General features: G+C 39.3%; 1 protein-coding gene across 7 annotated transcripts in view; it reads right to left on the bottom strand.

Moving 5' to 3' along the window:
* Positions 1–427: 427 nt before the first annotated feature.
* MACC1 (MET transcriptional regulator MACC1) overlaps positions 428–18,188 on the bottom strand; it is a 69,365-nt gene continuing 51,604 nt past the window's right edge. For 5 of the 7 annotated variants that reach the window (XM_045828464.1, XM_045828462.1, XM_045828459.1 and 2 more), the window contains one exon: positions 8,524–9,633. In XM_045828464.1, coding sequence (XP_045684420.1) covers positions 9,421–9,633 — 213 coding nt within the window. In that variant the 3' untranslated portion in view covers positions 8,524–9,420. Of the gene's footprint in view, positions 1,906–8,523; positions 9,634–18,188 lie in introns of those variants that run through there. The other 2 variants (XM_045828461.1, XM_045828460.1) reach the window with 2 other exon arrangements.

The raw sequence follows: 18,188 nt of genomic DNA, 5'->3' as shown, positions 1-18,188 counted from the left end.
CAGTGATGGTGACAACAGCTCTCACGATTTTTCATGTTTAATATGTTTTGTAAATCCTTCCAGACAGTGAGCTTTCATTCAAGGCCTGTCTACATGTAAACTGAACTTTTGATGGGTTATTTTTGTCTGCCTTCTCTGTAATTATATATTTGCATGCCTAGCTCCTCCAATTAGAAAGGAAATGAAGTAAGAATGGAAAGAGTTTTTTATTTATGTCTCATGCTGTGCATAGTGCTTTAGACGTAATGGACAATGAACAGTTTTCTCAGAAGCAGTTACTTCATATATTGTTCTGAAAATAATAGATCTACATTTATTCTTCTTGCCAATGCATAAAAAGAAGACAAGGAAACAGAGGACAAGGGGAGATCAGGTGAGGAGGAAGAAGAAGGGGAAAAAAGAGGAGACTAACAGTGACTGGACTATCATAATTAAAACAATGACTTTCCATTGAAATTTATTTGGATCATTGCTCACACATCATAGGGTGCTTGACTTGGCATAATTTAGTGTTCCTTAAGTCCTAATAGTTAAGTCACTATCATGTTCTAGGGAATCCTGAGAATTTTTCCAAGGATGCTTTTCAAAGATCACAAAGTTAGACACTGCAAATATTTTCACACCTTCTCCATGTTTTAAATTGAATGTGCAGGTGAATATTTCTAACACTGGTCTTTGTAAACCAAATTAATATTTGACAAATATTTTTTTCCATAAGTGGCCAGTAAAGTTGCAAATTGATTTGACAACTGGGTTATTTTTTTTACTGAATTAAGTTAATAATTCAGTGTTTTGTAACTGAGTAACAAACTCACAAATATCTGTGCAAAGACGGTCCAAAGAGCAGTGTGAGCTTTATCAGGTTTGGTCCTCAGCCAAAATTTTAATTAGTGAGGTTTGTTCTTGGTATCTCTCCCTATCAATTGTTGCACCTTGTACTCACTTTAAGTTTTGCCCTTTTCTCAAAACACTCTGTCTCCAAGTCAGTGACACATTCTTGGTACTTTTCACGACTCCCTTCACCTATAAAAATATCCCATGTCCCTTCGCTAACACTGGTTTAACGAATGTGATTATTTGGGCTCTGGGGCAGAAAGCCTGTTGACGATTTAAAGTGTGATCCTTCCCAGCGGCCACTTTTATTGTTAACAGTGGCTTTCAGTGTTTGGTACCTGGGATGACTGACTGTCTCAGTGTGCCTGGGACTTTCCTGGTTTCAGCAACGAAATTTCCAAGTCTCAGGAAACCCCTAAGTCCAGGCAAATTGGGAAATGTTGCTTACCCTAATTGCACTGAAGAAACTCTAAAAAATGACAATCTGGGAAGGCTTGTTCAGCTTCCCTCTCAAATTGCAGTTCCCAGTTGGAGATTTTTCTGCCTCTTCTCTCACATCCCTGTTCTGGATAACTCACGCAGCCCTCCGAGGCCAGGGCACCCTGTCTGTGTTCCCCGCCCACCACAGCCTGCAGGACAAATTCCCTAGATTTGCTCCGTGTGCTTGTTGGGTGATCTAGGCCGTCCATTATTTAGTTTTCTCCCCAACAGACGATAATCCCGGTCATCTCATTGTTCACTAGAACATAAACAAATTAATAATTTGTTTATGTTCGGATTTATGTCAGAGCCCTCACCCAGGGCACCCAGGCTGTTCTTAGACTGTCTTTATCGGCAGCACTGAGATTCCATAGTGACAACAAAGAAAACCCAAGGGAAATTATCTACAAGCATGTATTATCTACACCAATAGTTTTCATTACTTCTAGGAAGCGAAGTTTGATGACATATCTTGCCTGAGGTAAAAGGACAGCGATGCGAGTCGCAGCTCTCTAGGTGTGCCATCTCCCACAGTTCTGCTCATTCTGTGGGGCTGGGAGGCCTATCCTTTCTCAGGAATCTGTGATTTGCCTGTGATGGAAAAGGAAGTCAAACTTAAAAAGGCTCATTGCAGGATTGCCCAAAAGGCATCTAAACAAAGTAGTTGATTTGGGTAAATAAAAGGAAACAAAACTTGACCAAATCATTTTTGTTATGGGCTGAATTATGCTCCCCTCGCCCTGGCTGGCATATTTTAGTCTCGGCCCCAGGTACTAGGAATGCCACTGTCTTTGGAGACAGCGTCTTTCAAGAGGTAACGAAGCTCAAATGAGGTCAGGAGAATGGGCCTTAATCCAGTCGCTGGTGTCTCTCAGGGGAGACGAAACTGGGACAGAGATTCACACACAGAGGCAAAACCATGTGAAGACACAGGAGACGGTAACAAGCTACAAGCCAGGAGTGAGGCCTGGGACAAATCCCTCCTTTGTGGCCCTCAGGAGAAACCAACCGTGGCAAGACTTTGACCTTGGGCTTGCAAGAAAATGAATTTCTGTTGGTTGAGCCACCCAGTCTGTGGTGCTCTGCTGTGGCAGCCCTAGCAAACTAATGCACTTTTCTAGTAGATAAACACAGAATGCACTAAGTGGTTAACAGAGAGCTCCCTTTAAGGACAGAGTTGCAACCTTGCTCAGAGGGGGAACCCAGAACAGGTGGCTTCACTCCTCGCAGTTGGGTGGCCGCGCTCACATCAGAACTTGGACTCTTTTCCCTAAGCACACAGTCATCTCCTCAGCAACCAAAATGGGGAAAACTAATACAAATACGAAGGTTCTCTGAGAGTGTGAAAGGAGGAATTAGGATTTTTTTTTTCCTGAACTATCAGTGAAACCTCTCAAAAATAGCTTTAGGAATGTAACATCAAGTGCTCTCTCATCTTCTCACAAATACCTTTGATCACTAATCTTTCATTTTGCTGCAACCCACAGCATTCCCCTCAACCCTGAGCATGCAACAATATGATATTCTCTCCAGAGGGGCATTTCTCCACAGAGTAAATGGTGAATGTGACTGAGCATGCAATAAACACAAACTGTGTTTTCAGAAAGAAAGTTAATGTGTTCTTTAAAAAAATGGGCAGGGTGAATTGTGCATGTGAATTATTTCTTAATAAAGCATATGTATACAAAGCAAACACACACGCCATCTTTCTATGTCCCTTTCATTTTGCCGTACTTTTCCCTTAGAATCATCTAAAGGACCACTGATTAGAATCATCTAATTCACTTAGCTCACATTGCTGTTTCACTTTCCCCTTGGACAGTATTTAGAGGCTATTACTAATTCTAAAGGGGAGATAAAAGTCTCCAATGAAAAGTCACATAGCTGAGATAGATGGAAATACCACTGACCTTAGACTTGCTTTTGTCATTTCATTCAGAGAAGGTCCATAGAGGTTCCCGGGCTGTTTTTCACTGGCAGGTCAGCCACGGGAGCCTAACTACAGTTTTCTCAGCCAGTCACTCTGGAGCCTCCTCCCCTAGCCGGTCTCCCAGCTTCTCCCTGGCAGCAGGCGGGGTGCATCTATCAGGTTATATATAGGTCCTGCTGCAGAGTGAGCAGTTAAAGGGGATCTGACCCTGGTCTCTGTGCCGGGTGAACCCGTAGTCTTGATGGGGTTTTAAATGGCTCTGTCATGTCACCAACAATTTATCGATGGTCTGTGGAGGGTAGATACTGCTGGTGAAGTCTCATTTACTTAGCGTTTGATTTACTGCAGAAGTTTACAGAAGCAGGCCCATTGCCCAGTCTCACAAGGACTTATATGACTAGCTTCTTCAATTACACTTGAAGGATAGAGGTTTCCTGATACAGAAAATAGTGCTGAGGTTAATCTCACTCACATTTTTAGCGGAAAATTGCTTTTGGCCTCCCCAACAACCACCTCTTCCCACTTGCCAGGAACAGATTTTTATTTCCCCAGGGGTAACCAATGACTCTCAAACCTGGTGGCCTGGATGGAGTGGCACAAACAGAGCACATGACCCAGGCCTGCCCAATCAAAGGACCACTGATTACAGTCCTCAGTGATTGGCTGAGGGATAAGCACAAACCCTAAATTGGTCCAATCAGAGGGCCTCTTTTTGTGGCGTTATCAAGAACTATTCTCTTGCCCTACCTGTCAATCAGGATTCACTCAGAAAAGCTGCACCACCAGCAATGAGATATCACAGGGACTTATTACAGTGGCTTGATCAGACACTTTAGTGAGAGCTGGTTCGAGTCCTACCTTTTTTTGTTTCATCTCTGGCGCTAAGGCAAAAGTTGTAGGTCGGGCTGAGTGAAAGAAAAGGGGGACACGGCCTGGGGGAGAGCAGGGACAACTAGACTCTGCATTTGTCTCAGTCACTGGTGTCCCTGTTGGTCCCTCCCTGACCAAGCCTGCGGCCCCGTTGCTGTGGAGGGCCCTCAAGAGAAGTGGCACCCTCACCGCAGACCCACACACACACCTGGCCAGGATTTGGGGAAGGGAAAGGTGGGGGCTGAAGGGAGACTGCACCGCAGACCAGTAGCGGCCTCCCCCACTAACAAGCAGTCAGGGGCGGTGTCCGGGCCTGACCTATGTCTACCTTCCAAAAGTCCCAATGGCCACTGGGCAGCTTTGCGGAGCCCAAAGAAAATGGAAGAGGGGAAAAAAAACACACACACACACACGAGCAATTTGATCACACCTTCAAGGCCTGAATCCTGGAATGTCTGAAAGTATCCCTGGAGTTTTCAGTTGTGAGGGACAATAAATTCTTTGTGCTTAAGCCAATTTGAAATTGGTTTTCTGACACCAGCTCCTGAAGACTGCCAAAGGACAGTTCGACTCAGGGTTGGGAGATCGCTCTAGCTGAAGTTTCTCAGGACTCCTAAAGAGCAGCCTTAAGTTGCGTTAAATCAGTCCTGGGGAAAACAAAGCAACCGTTAATTTGTATCTTACTATTGATTAAATAAGAAGAAAGAATAAAATACATATTCCATTTTGAAGAAGACCAGCACAAGGAGGAGAAGACAATGTTCCCATTGTCCCTGAATAGTCTTCTGTCATTAGACCGCATCAGATTCTTTCCTGGGTCCTCCCTCACATTACCCTTACTTTTCACCAGGATGTGAGGGGACTCCGTGAGCACTGAGTACATATTTCCTGGGAGTCAAATCCCCCAGAATGGGTTTGTCTGCTGTGCCAAGGAGTATAGTAGTAATGGTAATTGTATTACCATTAAACCTTACATGTATAAGCTCAAGGTTACATCAAACTTGCCAATTCCAAATGCTTTTAGAAGACTGACCTAGGTAGAATCAGTTTAAGTAAAACCAGTAGCTTCATCATGACTAAGTTTTGATTTTCAACTTAGCCATATATATATATATGATTATAAATGATAATCATATATGATTATATATTATTTTATATATATGATTATATATATGATTATAAATGTCTCAGTTAAATCTGCTTCTTTGGAATAAAAGCACAGTCTCGCATATCTCTAAGAACAGAAAGAAAGAAGTCACAGATCCTCCTACTCACCCACCGAGGAATAACTAAAAGGAGAACTATAGCAGAAAATGAGACGTGACACATGAATGTCAAAGTGAGGTCATTCTGCTGATCGCCTCTTCTCAGAGTCACCATCCCTTTAAATGCAGAACTGCTCATGGAAGGGAGAACACCTGGCCATCCCTTCAACAAGTACCTGTAATCACTGCATAATTCTACAATGAAAGTAAGGCATGTAGATAGTTTAACTAATCATGTTGGCTATAAACATATTTTTTGGTGGGGAAACATTAATTCAACCAGACATTTAACAAGTGTCAAATCAATAAAAACAAGACTTTCGCCAAAGATGTTTTAGAGTGACAAGAGCATCATCGCCTATACTTGCAAAAGCTCAACACATTGCACAGGTGTCTCAAATTCCTAATCTATTTTCATTCAAACATCATTACATTTGGAATGAGGCAGATCTTAAGTATTTTAACTAGTTTTATAATCAAAATTACTACTTTTCAGGGTCTTACTTCATTTTGAAAAAGTTCCCTTTATATAAATAAATGTGATTTGGGTTTGTTTGTTTTTTTCTTTTACAGTTAAAAAATTATTTCTCTGATGAAATGACAGAATTTTATTTATCTAAAAGTTAGTTTTTGTAGTTTATCAGAGATTCTTCTATTTCCATAGGAATGAAGGAAATTAATGCAGTGCTTCTCAATTTGGGGTCCCTGGACCAGCAGCATCTGTGTCACCTGGGGACTTATCAGAAATGCAAATGCTCAGGCACCGCTCGAGACCCACTGAGTCAGAAATTCTGGGGTGGGTCCCAGCAGTCTGAGTTCCAACAAACTCTCCAGGTGATTATTTTATTCTTAAAAATGTCTTCGGATTAACTCAACCTAGTGTAATGGCAACATATGACTCCTGGATCATCACTCACTCAGCTATACAGCAACACATGGGGAGACACTTCATAGAGAAGAACAGGGAAGAGTTTCTATGTATAAGAAGAAAAAAGATCTATTTTAATTAGAAAAGCCTTCAGCAGCATAATTTTTCATTATTCTCTTTTTCTTTTGAATTGTTTCAAATATTCCTTAGGCGTTACAAAAATTACAGAAAGTATAAGTTACAGTAGCACAGTATGAAAACTCAAATTTTGAAATTTCTAGTTTATAGTATTGTATGATTTCCAGCATATTTTCTCTCTTGTATTTGCATATCACATGTTCAAAGCTGTTTATTAGCCACGATATTTCTTAGACCAACACCATCCATTAATGCAGTGCATTCTTCTTCCAAAAAACCAGTCATCCCCAAGTTCAAAACTTCCTATACTATTTTCTGCATTGCCGGACATGCGATGTGCTGCATCCATTACTGATACTCACTACTGCATGCACCTCCTTAACTGGCCTTCCTACTAAGACTTGAACAGGAGGAAGTAGAGGGTTGAGGCTTACACGGGAAAGCTGGCATGCTGCAAGCTGAACACTGAACCGAAATCCCATCCTAAGGCATCATTAGAGACAAAGCCTGAGGAAATGAGAGAACCCTCTATGCTTTTTCACTTCCAAAGTGCTTAAAGAAGTTTTAGATTAATCACTTTTGATGTTTTTAATGATGTCAGGGATGGGATTTAAGTGCCTTATTAATTCCCTTGATTTGCTGCCAAAAATGAAAGGCAATTCATGATTACTGAGTTAATCTTCTCTGATTGTGAAAATCCATTATGGAAAAAAAGTATAAAATTCAGAAAACTAGAAATGATTTATAAAATAGTAGGATATATAAGAAGAGAATGTTTGGTCATGGGTTTAAAATTTGCCTGAAATGATTTATTACAAGATTATAAAATATCTTTGTGTATATTAACATTTAAACCATTGCTTCATTCTTACATTGCAAAGATCACGTTTTGCATTTTTAAACTCTTTTTAAACTTCCCAGCCACAATCACAACACAGGATACAATGTAAATCTGAAGTGATTTGTTTAATCTTACTATCCTAATCAGCTAACGAGATCTCTGTCTGCTCAGGTCTCAGAGCCTGGGGAAACCCAGTTATTAATTCCTTACTATTCCTTCCCCATGTTCTCTGGTTTGCTGACATCTTAATAAGATTCCAAGAATGTTCTAAAGAAAGCAAAATACTACTAAAATACTGGTGCCCTGAACTTCAAGTCGTTTTTTATTTCTCTCCTCTAGAATTTATTTTGAAAATGAATTCCGTCCTTGAATGTGTGTCTATAACTCCTTGGGAAGGCTTTGTTCTCTTATCATCACATAGAAATATTGAAAGCCACAAAGATAGTTCTTAAACCCTAATTCAGGTTTCTTTTGCCATCATACCAAATACCCTAGGGTGGATGTATTAAAAGCTCTGAAATGATTCTGCTTTTTACTTTTCAGCCAAATGGGCATGTTTTATTCAGGATCCCAAAACAAAATCCTGACTTGGCTTGTGCTCAAAACCTTTGAAGGTGTGTCCTTCCTTCTTTCCCTGTTTCACCCTTTGCCCTGCCCAGCCCCTGCCTGCCTGTGCTCCCCTCCTGCCTGCCTGCGGGCTTCGGGCTTCGGTGCACTGAGGAGCTCCACCTCCCTCCATCCCCAGACTGGAAGCAAAGCCTGATCCTCTTTCAGGCTCATCACTTCTTTCCCAGGGAAAACTTACATGATCCCTCTGATTCAGGACGTGGCCCCATCTTACATCTCTTGGTATCCCAGCCTCTCCACTGTAGCTGTTATTACAGATGCCATTTACATTGAATTGTATAAGTGTTCGTTATTATCTGTATCCATCACTCAGCAATACTGAAGTCGGAGATGGTGCTGGTTTTATTTTCCCATCACTGACCTAAGCATCTACGTGCCTGCCACAAGTAGGAACACTCATTCCCTCTATCGATTGAATGACAATAAATGAATGATTGGCCAAAGCACAGGAATGCTGGCAGGTGGCCAGAGGACTGACATATGCATAAGCACAAACCATATCTTTGTGAACTCTCTGCCAGGAGATACTCTTTATCCTGGCCCAAATTCCTATTTTATCTTTGCCTTCCAAAACCATTATGAAACGCTCTGGTATACACCCACATTCGAGAGAGCATGTGCACACCCACATATATGGATATCAGTGTTTTTGCTGGTTAAGATGATGGTATTCAAGAGTGATAAGTCAAATTTATTTTTTTACATAAACCTTAGTACTAAAAATCCCTGAGAGTTGACAAACTATTATTCTACATTACAATCCTAAAGAAAGTCCCAGGGTTAGCTAGGCCCCGAGATGCAAGAGGAGGGCGGTGAAAACTCCAGTTCATATTTGTAGCAACAGATTTCCGATAAGTCACAAGTTCCATCTGGCTGTCTTTCAAGAGATGGTGGACAAGAGTAGTGAGTTTCAGTTAAGTTTTAATATGCATTTTTAAATTTTTTTTTACTATTTTACTATGCACTCTGGATTTTAAAAAAATAGAACCAGGTTTTGCAGAGAAAAAACCTACTTTACACTAGCTATTATAACCCTGAGCATCATCTCTGGTTCTTAGTTTCTTCACACGGAAAATGGGAATAATGGCCGCACACGCCCCACAGAGAGAAGAGAGGAGAGGCAGGAACCCTGCAGACTGGTGCTGGTTGGTCCACAAAGCTTGTGCTTGCTTCTCCTCCGTCCCTGCCTGCCTCCTGGTAAAACTTCATTATTCACGTTGCCAGCTTCTCGTTTATCTGGGTATCTGCATGATGTAATTATGCTAACGGCCCTTTGTTTTCACTTAAGTTAAAAGTAACTTTGAAAGGGAGAGAGGGTTTTTCTTTCCTTCCTCAACAACAAAGCGGCCTGATGTTTGCATCTGAAATAAAAACAAAAATACATGTTTGATTATAAAACCCACTCCTGGGTTTTGTGTTCTGCTGTGCTTTCACACGGAGAATATTTTTTTCAAACATAAATAAAAAATAAGTAATATGTTTCTGAGCACTTTCTCTTTTGCACGCACGCGCGCGCACACGTTTCCCTCGACCATTCTCTGCCTCCAAAAAAACATACCCTTCATTTCTATACTTCCTCAGAAGTGGAGAATGCAGTTGCTCTTAAAAGCTCTAAAGAATGCACTAGTATTAAAGCTCCGGTTAAGTCTCGCCATTGTTTGGTCACAGGGTTTTTCATTCTGTCTAACGCCGACTGGAGGTCTTGTAACACGTCTCGGCAGCTGTTTCCGCAGTGAGCTCCCCAAGTGTAGAGAAAATCGTAGGCCGGCTTCCACATCATCTATAAGGAAAAAAAATTAAACTGGAGTAGTGTGGAAGTAAAACAGAGAGAAAACCAGATGCTTAAAAAAAGGTTTAAAAGCCTCTTAAGACATAAAAAATAAGAAATACTAATTATACATGGACTTATTTAATATGATAGAAAACATTTTAATAACTCATTGAGAGACTTTTAATGTTAAAGTAATAATACTATTATTGTTATACGCATCTGTGTTGAGCTGTAAGATGCCACATATCATAATGGGATGTATAGTATGTTGAACACATTAGTCATTTTATTCAAGCAAGCCTAAAAACAAGGAAAAACATAGCTTCATAATCAAGTCATAGGGAAAGCAAAAATGTAGTCCTCTAACTAAAAAAGTAATTTAATGATACATTTTATGGCCAAAAGATCAATATTCAACCTTTCATTATGCTATCCCTAAGCACCCACCCATACCAATGGAGTCATTGTTTCCATAGAAATAAATGTACGTCAAAGAAAATTCTCATGTACAAGAGTGTATGTGATGGTAACCAAGGCAACCAGGCTGGGAGAGAATAGAGACAAAGGCCAACCAAATAAGACAAATTGAGTAATACACACACGCAGCTTAAAATGGATTTTCTCTAGGAAAACAACAAAAGGAACCATGAAGTTATCATTGGAATATTTTGGAATATAAACTTTATTACTTGCTACTTGGGCTCACTAAACTAATTCATTTGTAATTTTATCACTTGCAAAATGCAGGAACACAGACTGAGCTAAATGTTATGCAGAGTTGCCTTCTTAAAATAGGGCTTCCATTAACAGTCATATCAGATGAAGTAGGGCATTGGGATACAATTTTATAATTTTCACTCTCTTCTGATATCCCCAATATATGCTACAGTTTAAGTTAAAAGAATGAAAGACCTGAATAAAGAGTATCATTATGTTTCAATTCAATCTACATAAAAAGCTAGACATCAGGCTCAAAAGATAATTTGGTGTTATTTGTCCAAAATGGCCTTCCTTGAGGACTATGTATGCCTGTATCTTTTTGCCTCTCTGACAAAGTTTGACTCTGCAAGGGAGAGAAGGGAAGACAATTATCCAAATTATAGCGTATCAGTGTGGCCTTGATAGAACAACAGAAATCACCCTAAATTTTTGTATTCTCTGAGTTTCACCCTCACCAACCTACCACTCTGATAGAAAGTAAATGAGGTCTTTCATCTATTTTTCTATTTCTATTTCTGAGTAGTCATTGAAATCAAACCTCCTAAAAGTGCAGGTCACCACTAATAGCTCAGTAGTAGGAAAAGAATTGGACATATTAATAGAGCCTTTTCGCCAAACTCTACCTTACTTGTCCCTCCTCAGATACAAAGAAGCACTAAGAAAGTAGATTATTCTTTAGTTGATAACCCTCTATAAAAGCTTTGAGAACTGAATTCTATGTTGCATTCACTTAATTGTCCCTGACGCTCAACTAATGGGTATATTATTTTTCAATTTGCCATATATTGTTTAACAGAACGGTGTTTTCAGGCACAGGCACCTAAAAATTTAATCTAAGTCCTTTAGTGATCGAGCCTGATGAAAGATGTATTCGAGGATATTTTATGACAAACAGCTACTGAGAGCATTTCAGCACCAAGGTGATATAGCATAGTATCGCAGAAAACGAAAGTTTCTTAAGAATCACAAGCAGGTCTTTTTGGCTTGTTCACTATAGAGTCAAAGTCACTTCATAGACAGAGGCAGCGCAAACAGCCCCACTGACTTCTTGGGTAGAAAAGCTCTGCATCACATAGCTCGCTGCAGCACACGATCACTGTGTGTAGAAAAGCCTGGGGCATAATCATGAAGCAGCTCCTCAGTGCCGTCGGCAGTAGGAGATACACCAAGTGATGCAGGAGTTGGAAACTTCAAATTCAGAAGCTCAGTGATACATCCACGTAAGCAGACAGAGGGCAAGCTAACCCTCTCGCATTTGGCAATTGGTACTCAGAGCAGAACAGTGTGACCAGTTCTTGAATTCAGAGAAATCTGGATAGATTGCTGAGTCCTGGACCCCAGTTAAGACTTCTGAAAGTATAAAAAAGACTCCTCAGGAGACCTCAATTACTCTGAAATGCAATGAGGGATATAGCTCCAAACTCATTCCCTAGAGTCTAAGCCGTAAGCTGCCTAGAAGTGGATGCTATAGCAATAGGCTGAAAATACTAGGATAATGGTAACCATCATGATTTGTACTAAACTATGAGCATCTTTCATGTACTGTTTTTCTCCTGGATATTTCTTCAGTGCAAAATTTGATTTTCTGTATATCACAACATCGGTTGCTCACAACACAGATGACAGAAAAGCATGATTATAGAACAAATGTAATAGAAATATTTGAAAAATATCACTGTTCATTAAATAATTATTTCACTTATTAAACCAAGAGAGTACGTACAGCTATAAGAAACTTTGTCACATAAAGGGATAAAATTATCACTAGAGCATGGCTCTTATTTTTAGAAGTTTATAACATACGAGGGAGATATACTTGCACAAATGGCCCAGAGTATGAATATACAGGACTTGGTAATAATAACAACCAATAAATATGCAAAACTTACTTGCATATTTTAACTCAGTGTAAGTAAAAAGGATAGTTCTACTATCTAGAAGCACTACGGGATAATAGAAAGAAAGATGGGTTTTGGTATCATAGTACCAAAACCTGTCTTCACAACAGCATTCTCTTGCCTATTGAATGGGTCAATTTGGGTAAGTTAATCAAATAATCATAACTTTGGGTTTTTTTACCCTATAAAATATGGGTACTAACTTCCAAGTCTCATGTCCAAGGCACCTCGTGATGTGTTTGGCGTATAGTAGGAAATGAGTACTTTGGAGGCGAGATCAGAAGTCTGGTTTTAGCTCTATGAGTGTGAGGTAAGGGAGGGGCTGTCTGATATGAAATTGAATGGGGAGCATGCAAGGGTTTAGCATCACTTATAAGAAATAAAGTAATGATGAAAAGCATGTAAGTAGAAGAAAATGCCAAGGAAAAGAATGAAGAGATAAAAAATGTAACCCTCAACTAAGTCTGCAACTAGGGGCCACAGTAAGAAATAAAAGCAATAAAGACATGGAGGGACACTGGAGTCAGGGTGACAGAAAATGAAACGGGGTGCTTCATATTGCAAAAGCCAAGGCCCACTAGCATTCCAGAAAAGACCTGCAGGGGTTTGCTGCAGCCACTTCACCAGAGCTCCCCACAGTGTGTTGTTCACACGGCCTCCCAACTCCACGTTCAGTGACATCACTTTGGGGGATTTAAAGCATCCTTGTTGGGAGTATCTACACCATGGACTTTGGCAACAGCTACTATTGAAGAGCTGGTTGTTAAACACCTAGCAATACGCCACTCACAGAGGACATCCCATTTTTGTTACCTTCTCTACTTCCTCTAACATCAAGTAATGTGGAAACATGAAGGAAAGGTGAAAAAAGCAAGGATTCTGGTGATCGGTAGGCCTTTGGAAACCTTGGAGAAGACAGTTTAAAGAGAGTGGTGGAGGGCAATCTGCAGGAGTGAGCAGGTGTCAAGGAAATTCAAGCCATCTGTGGCTGTGACAAATGGGTCACATTTGGAATTTGAAAGTTAAAAGATTAAGAGACAAAGCTAGAAGGAGCAGCAGTGGAAAAGAAAAGTATTTTTAAAATAAAAATATGTAAAAAGTAATATTCTACAATGGAGAGTTTGTTTTGAATCCTAATTTCACTAGATGGAGAATTTAGGGTTATTGAGAAGTAAAGAGGTAGCATATATAAAATACTCAAGAAAAAGAGTTGGATTCCCCTAGGTAGAAAACATAAACCACAGGCAGGTATTAAAATTATTATGGAATAGGGCTATGTGGTTAGGGGGCAAGTATCAAGAAAAATTGAAAAGGAATGGAATCAAAAGTAAATGTTATAGTTTTGTACCTTGATATGATGAAGAAAAATACTAATTTTGGGCAACTATGTTTTCCTTTAGTAAGCAAACATCTGCCAGATACGATAAATATAACTTTTTCTTTATTGAGATTTGCTGTAACAACACCTGACAAAAGTCCAGTGTTCATCAGCACAATAAATAGTCTCATCAGTTGTCTGTTGTCCCTTGTGTACAGCTCTATGACGTCTGAACTCCAATCCTTCAATTTTACACTTTCACTTCTTTGGGCGTTTCTTATTATCTTATGTCATTCTAGTTTTCTTACTCAGCAAGTGAACATATATTATTAAAGGCAGAGACACCAGAGGCAACTTGTGTACATTAATTAACTACAGACTTTATAAAATTATGTTACAAACTACATACATTAAGCCACAAAGGATTCTAAACTGCATGGTAAATTAATAAGAAAATTAAGCCGTGTCCTCTGGAAACGTTTGAATAAAATGAGTAGAGTAAACAAGATCCTTTCCAAGATAACCTAAGTTAAGTGCTCCAAAAGCTGGAAATGAGTGGTGAACTGCCAAGATCTCTCCCAGGTTTATGTTGTATCTATTCAGTGGTTTTAAAATAGTTCTTCCACTGTTGCTCAATGTTATGATTTAAGAGTAAAATATGCAGAAACTCTGCCCTAATGCTTTGACAAATCAAAAGGAAAGCATGCTCCCAAGGGTTTGTTTTTGTTTAATTATCCCTAACCACAGAATAATTCTCTCAGCCTTCTCATCTCTATCACAAATGCTGGACACATAGGCATCATTCTTATCCCTCAACTCTTAGGTATGTTTTAATCGTAACTTCACGGTGTTACCAATTCATCTTTGAATGGGCAGCATGATGCTGATCAAAATGAGGAGCTGTTCATTTCTCTTCTATATGCTTTGATCTCTTTATAGAAAGGGTGGCAGCCTCAGTAAGCATTTAATCTATCAGAGTTGAGTGGTTTTCCAAAGTCCCAGCATTTGAGTGGAAGGAATATTTCTTATTTCAGTTTACTTTCTAGGTACCAGAGAACAAAACATAGGAGCAAAGAAAAAGAAATCAGTGAAATGATAAAATAAAAGAAACAGGGGTAGAGATTAAAAAAAAATAAAGTTTTCCAAGTTTAGAGTACTTATTCCCAGAAGCCAGTAAGATGTTAGATAGTAGACTTGATAATGAAATTTGACATGAATAAAAGCAATTCAGATTGGACCATAGTAGCTCTGTCTTTTTTTTTTAGCTTGTAAAATATGAATAGCATAAAGAATACCATTGGTTTTAACTACCTTTAAATAATTACACTTTGCCACATTAAAAGACTAATCATCCACCTACTTCCTCATAAAACTATAGAAGCAAGGTTTCATTTTAAGTACAGTTAGTTGCAGAAATATTAAGACAAATTTGCCTTAGGAATAATTATTACATATATTTATCATTTACAATTTTCAGGTGGGCCTCCCATCACCTGTAACTGGTAAGGACATAAATATTGTTGAAGAGGAAGTTGCCGTTATGTTCAGAAGAAAACATACTAAGCACCCCTATTTCCTCAGAAGGGAGGTGATACTTGGTTAAAACTTGACATAAGATTCTCTTGGAAAAGACTCTAAGACAGCCAAGCTTTACTTGTTCAAGGAATAACCAACCACTTGGAATGCCAGGGGTTCAGAATGAGCCAGAGGACTATAGGGAACTCATTCCTTATTAGTACATCAGTTCAAAACAGTCTAATATCAGAAGAAAACCTGCTGGTCAAACCATTCTCACAAATTTCCAACTAGGAAGGTTCCAGGCTGCCCCCTTGCCATCCATCCCTCAAGCCCACCGCAAGTGTGTATCAGTAGAAACATCTGAACATCAGAGTTTAAAGACACTGGGCCTTTCCAATCCAGTCTTTCAATATGGAAGTAAATGAGGAAAAATACAGGGTGTGGCAAAAACAGGTTGACAGTTACAAGAAGGGGACATAGTTTATTCTTGTATTGTTATTTATTAATTATTGTGTTGTTTTCCATATGAATGACGGTAAACCTACTTTTGCCTCAGCCTGGATAGTGGTGGGAGCTCTGGATTTAGAGAACCACACTGTGGGTTTGAATCTAGACTCCTGACTTAGTAGCTACAGGGTCTTGAGTAAGTTACACAACTTCTCTGCACCGTGTTTTCTCTTGTAAAATAGGGGGCAGATGGGAAGTGTACCCAATGCCATAGAAGCATTGCCAAGTATACAAGGTAAACAGGTATGAAAGGTTCTGGCGCATGCTAGCTGCTTGATTAATGCTAATTAGAGCTTGTACTTGAAAAGAACAAAATCCAAGAAAAGAATCCAGGTCACCTAACCATAAATATAAGGTCATTTCACTAGATTATTCCCATGAATCGATCACAATGTTAAACAGTTTCAGTAAGTGCTGATTTATGTCTTTTACTTAGGTAGACTTTGGTTTTCTAAAACTCTTTCTTGGTTTGTGATCCTTAATAATAAACCTTGATAAAGAAAATCTAAATCAAATATTAGTGTCTTAAAATCAATTTTAAAGTATTTTTATAATATTTAACCTAATACAATTATTATTTCTATTCTATTTTCAGAGTGGTGATGAGACATACAGAATTAAATCAAAGATCATAGGAATACAATGCACTACCCCTTACTGTGATGTCTTTTTTCTTTATTCCATCATTTCAAAAAAAGGGAGCATTTTTGGAACTGAGGACTATAGCAACAAGCCTTAAACTATTGCAAAAACTAGACAATGGTGATCTAATACTATGTCACTATGCCAACTCTTTAGTGAAAACAACAAAGATTTGAGAAATTATTATATATACCTTACCACTGTTAGATACATTTCCATATAATCCTTTTCCCTTTTTAAAGACACCACAAATATATTTCTTACCGAAAAAGAACAGCGACCTACAGATTTAAGAACCGAGGCTAGAACTGAGTGCGTTCCAGAGACAGCAGCAGACAATGCTTGTCTCTGTGAGCAGAATTCAGGAGGGGCCTCATGAGCCAGAAAACAGTGGGAGCCCAGGACATCCTTTCTACCTTTTGCAAGAGACATTTTCCAAGGAAAATGAAATGCTGTTAAGCCAGGAAGAACAAGCTGATCAGCCAAGACGTTTTCTCATTTTTTCCCATGTTTTACCATCCTGCCAGTTTCTCAGGAGAAGCCTTGAAATCACTGCTGACTCTTCCCTTACCGGCATTGTTTCTATTGTTACTCTCAGTCGTTTTAGTAAAAATTACTCTACGGTACACTACTCTCTTTCCAAAATCACTCATTGTCACACAGTTGCCAAACTCTCCTCTCTTAGTCAAAATAACAGATAATATGTATTAAGTTATTACAATGTACAAAGCATCATCCTAAATACTTCATACATATTATGTCTTTTAATCCTCCAAACATCCAATGAATAGGAGAGGATAATTCACCTCAATTAAAAAAAAACTGATTCCTAGAAAAGTCAAATAAATTTCCCAAGGTTCTAGAGCTAATAAATGGCAGAGCTGGAACTTGAATCCAGACAAGATATCCTAACCTCTAAGATCTGGCAATCATTAGAGACTCCTTCCTCCATCTGTCTGTCTGTCTGTCTATCTATCTATCTATCTATCTATCTATCTATCTATCCATCCATCCAGAAAAGGTCCGGCAATTTTTAATATAATGAAAATGGTTTACGTGATATCAGTGTAACCTGGTGGCCAAGGAGAATGGACTAAAATGTGCATGCGTGAACAATGACAACTTCACTGTACTAGTCAGTGGGGGTGGTAGAAGCCATTGAGTGAGCATGTGTACTGTGTGAGCATCCCATTCAAACTGACTGAATGAGTAAAGCAATGAATGTGCATCAATTTTGCATTAAGCTTGAACATTCCTCCACAGGAACTATTCAGATGATTCAGGAGGCTGCAACTACGGGCAACTGGTGATTGGCAGTTTCATCAGGACAATGTGCCCACTCATGCATCACGTCTTATGCAAAGTTTTTGGCAAAATATCAAATCACCTAGGTGACTCAGCCCCACTACAGCCCAGATTTGGTGCCCTGCAACTCCTGGTTTTTCCCAAAACTAAAATCACTTTTTGAAAGGGAAGAGATTTCAGACCATTAGTGAGATTCAGAAAATTACTACAGGGCAGCTGATGGCAATTGGGAGAACTGTGAAAGGTCCCCAGGTGCCTATTTTGAAGGGAACTGAGGTGTCATTGTCCTATGTACAATGTTTCTTGTATTTTCTTCAATAAATGTCTCTATTTTTTATATTACATGGCTGGATATGTTCTGGACAGACTACAGACACACACACCCACACACACACACACATACATATCCATGTAACCCAATAATTATTAAGATAAACTCTACCCTCAGGTCCACATGTCCTCCTCAGTGGTTTCTAGCAGTCACTGGTGCCCAAAAGCACTGAAATCCCCTTCTAGTCTTCTCCAATTATTCAAAGGTTTCCCACCCTTCAGGACTGGGCTCTGTCCCCCAAATGGTTTCTCCCAACTTTGGTCTTTTTTTAATCCAGTTAATTTTAAAAGGACTTATCACCAGTAGAGCACAGTGGTTAGGACTG

This window comes from Phyllostomus hastatus, unplaced genomic scaffold, assembly GCF_019186645.2.
Source record: "Phyllostomus hastatus isolate PE091 unplaced genomic scaffold, TTU_PhHast_1.1 phas_scaffold_78, whole genome shotgun sequence".
Lineage (NCBI taxonomy): Eukaryota > Metazoa > Chordata > Mammalia > Chiroptera > Phyllostomidae > Phyllostomus > Phyllostomus hastatus.
This window is presented reverse-complemented; position numbering and strand designations above follow the sequence as displayed.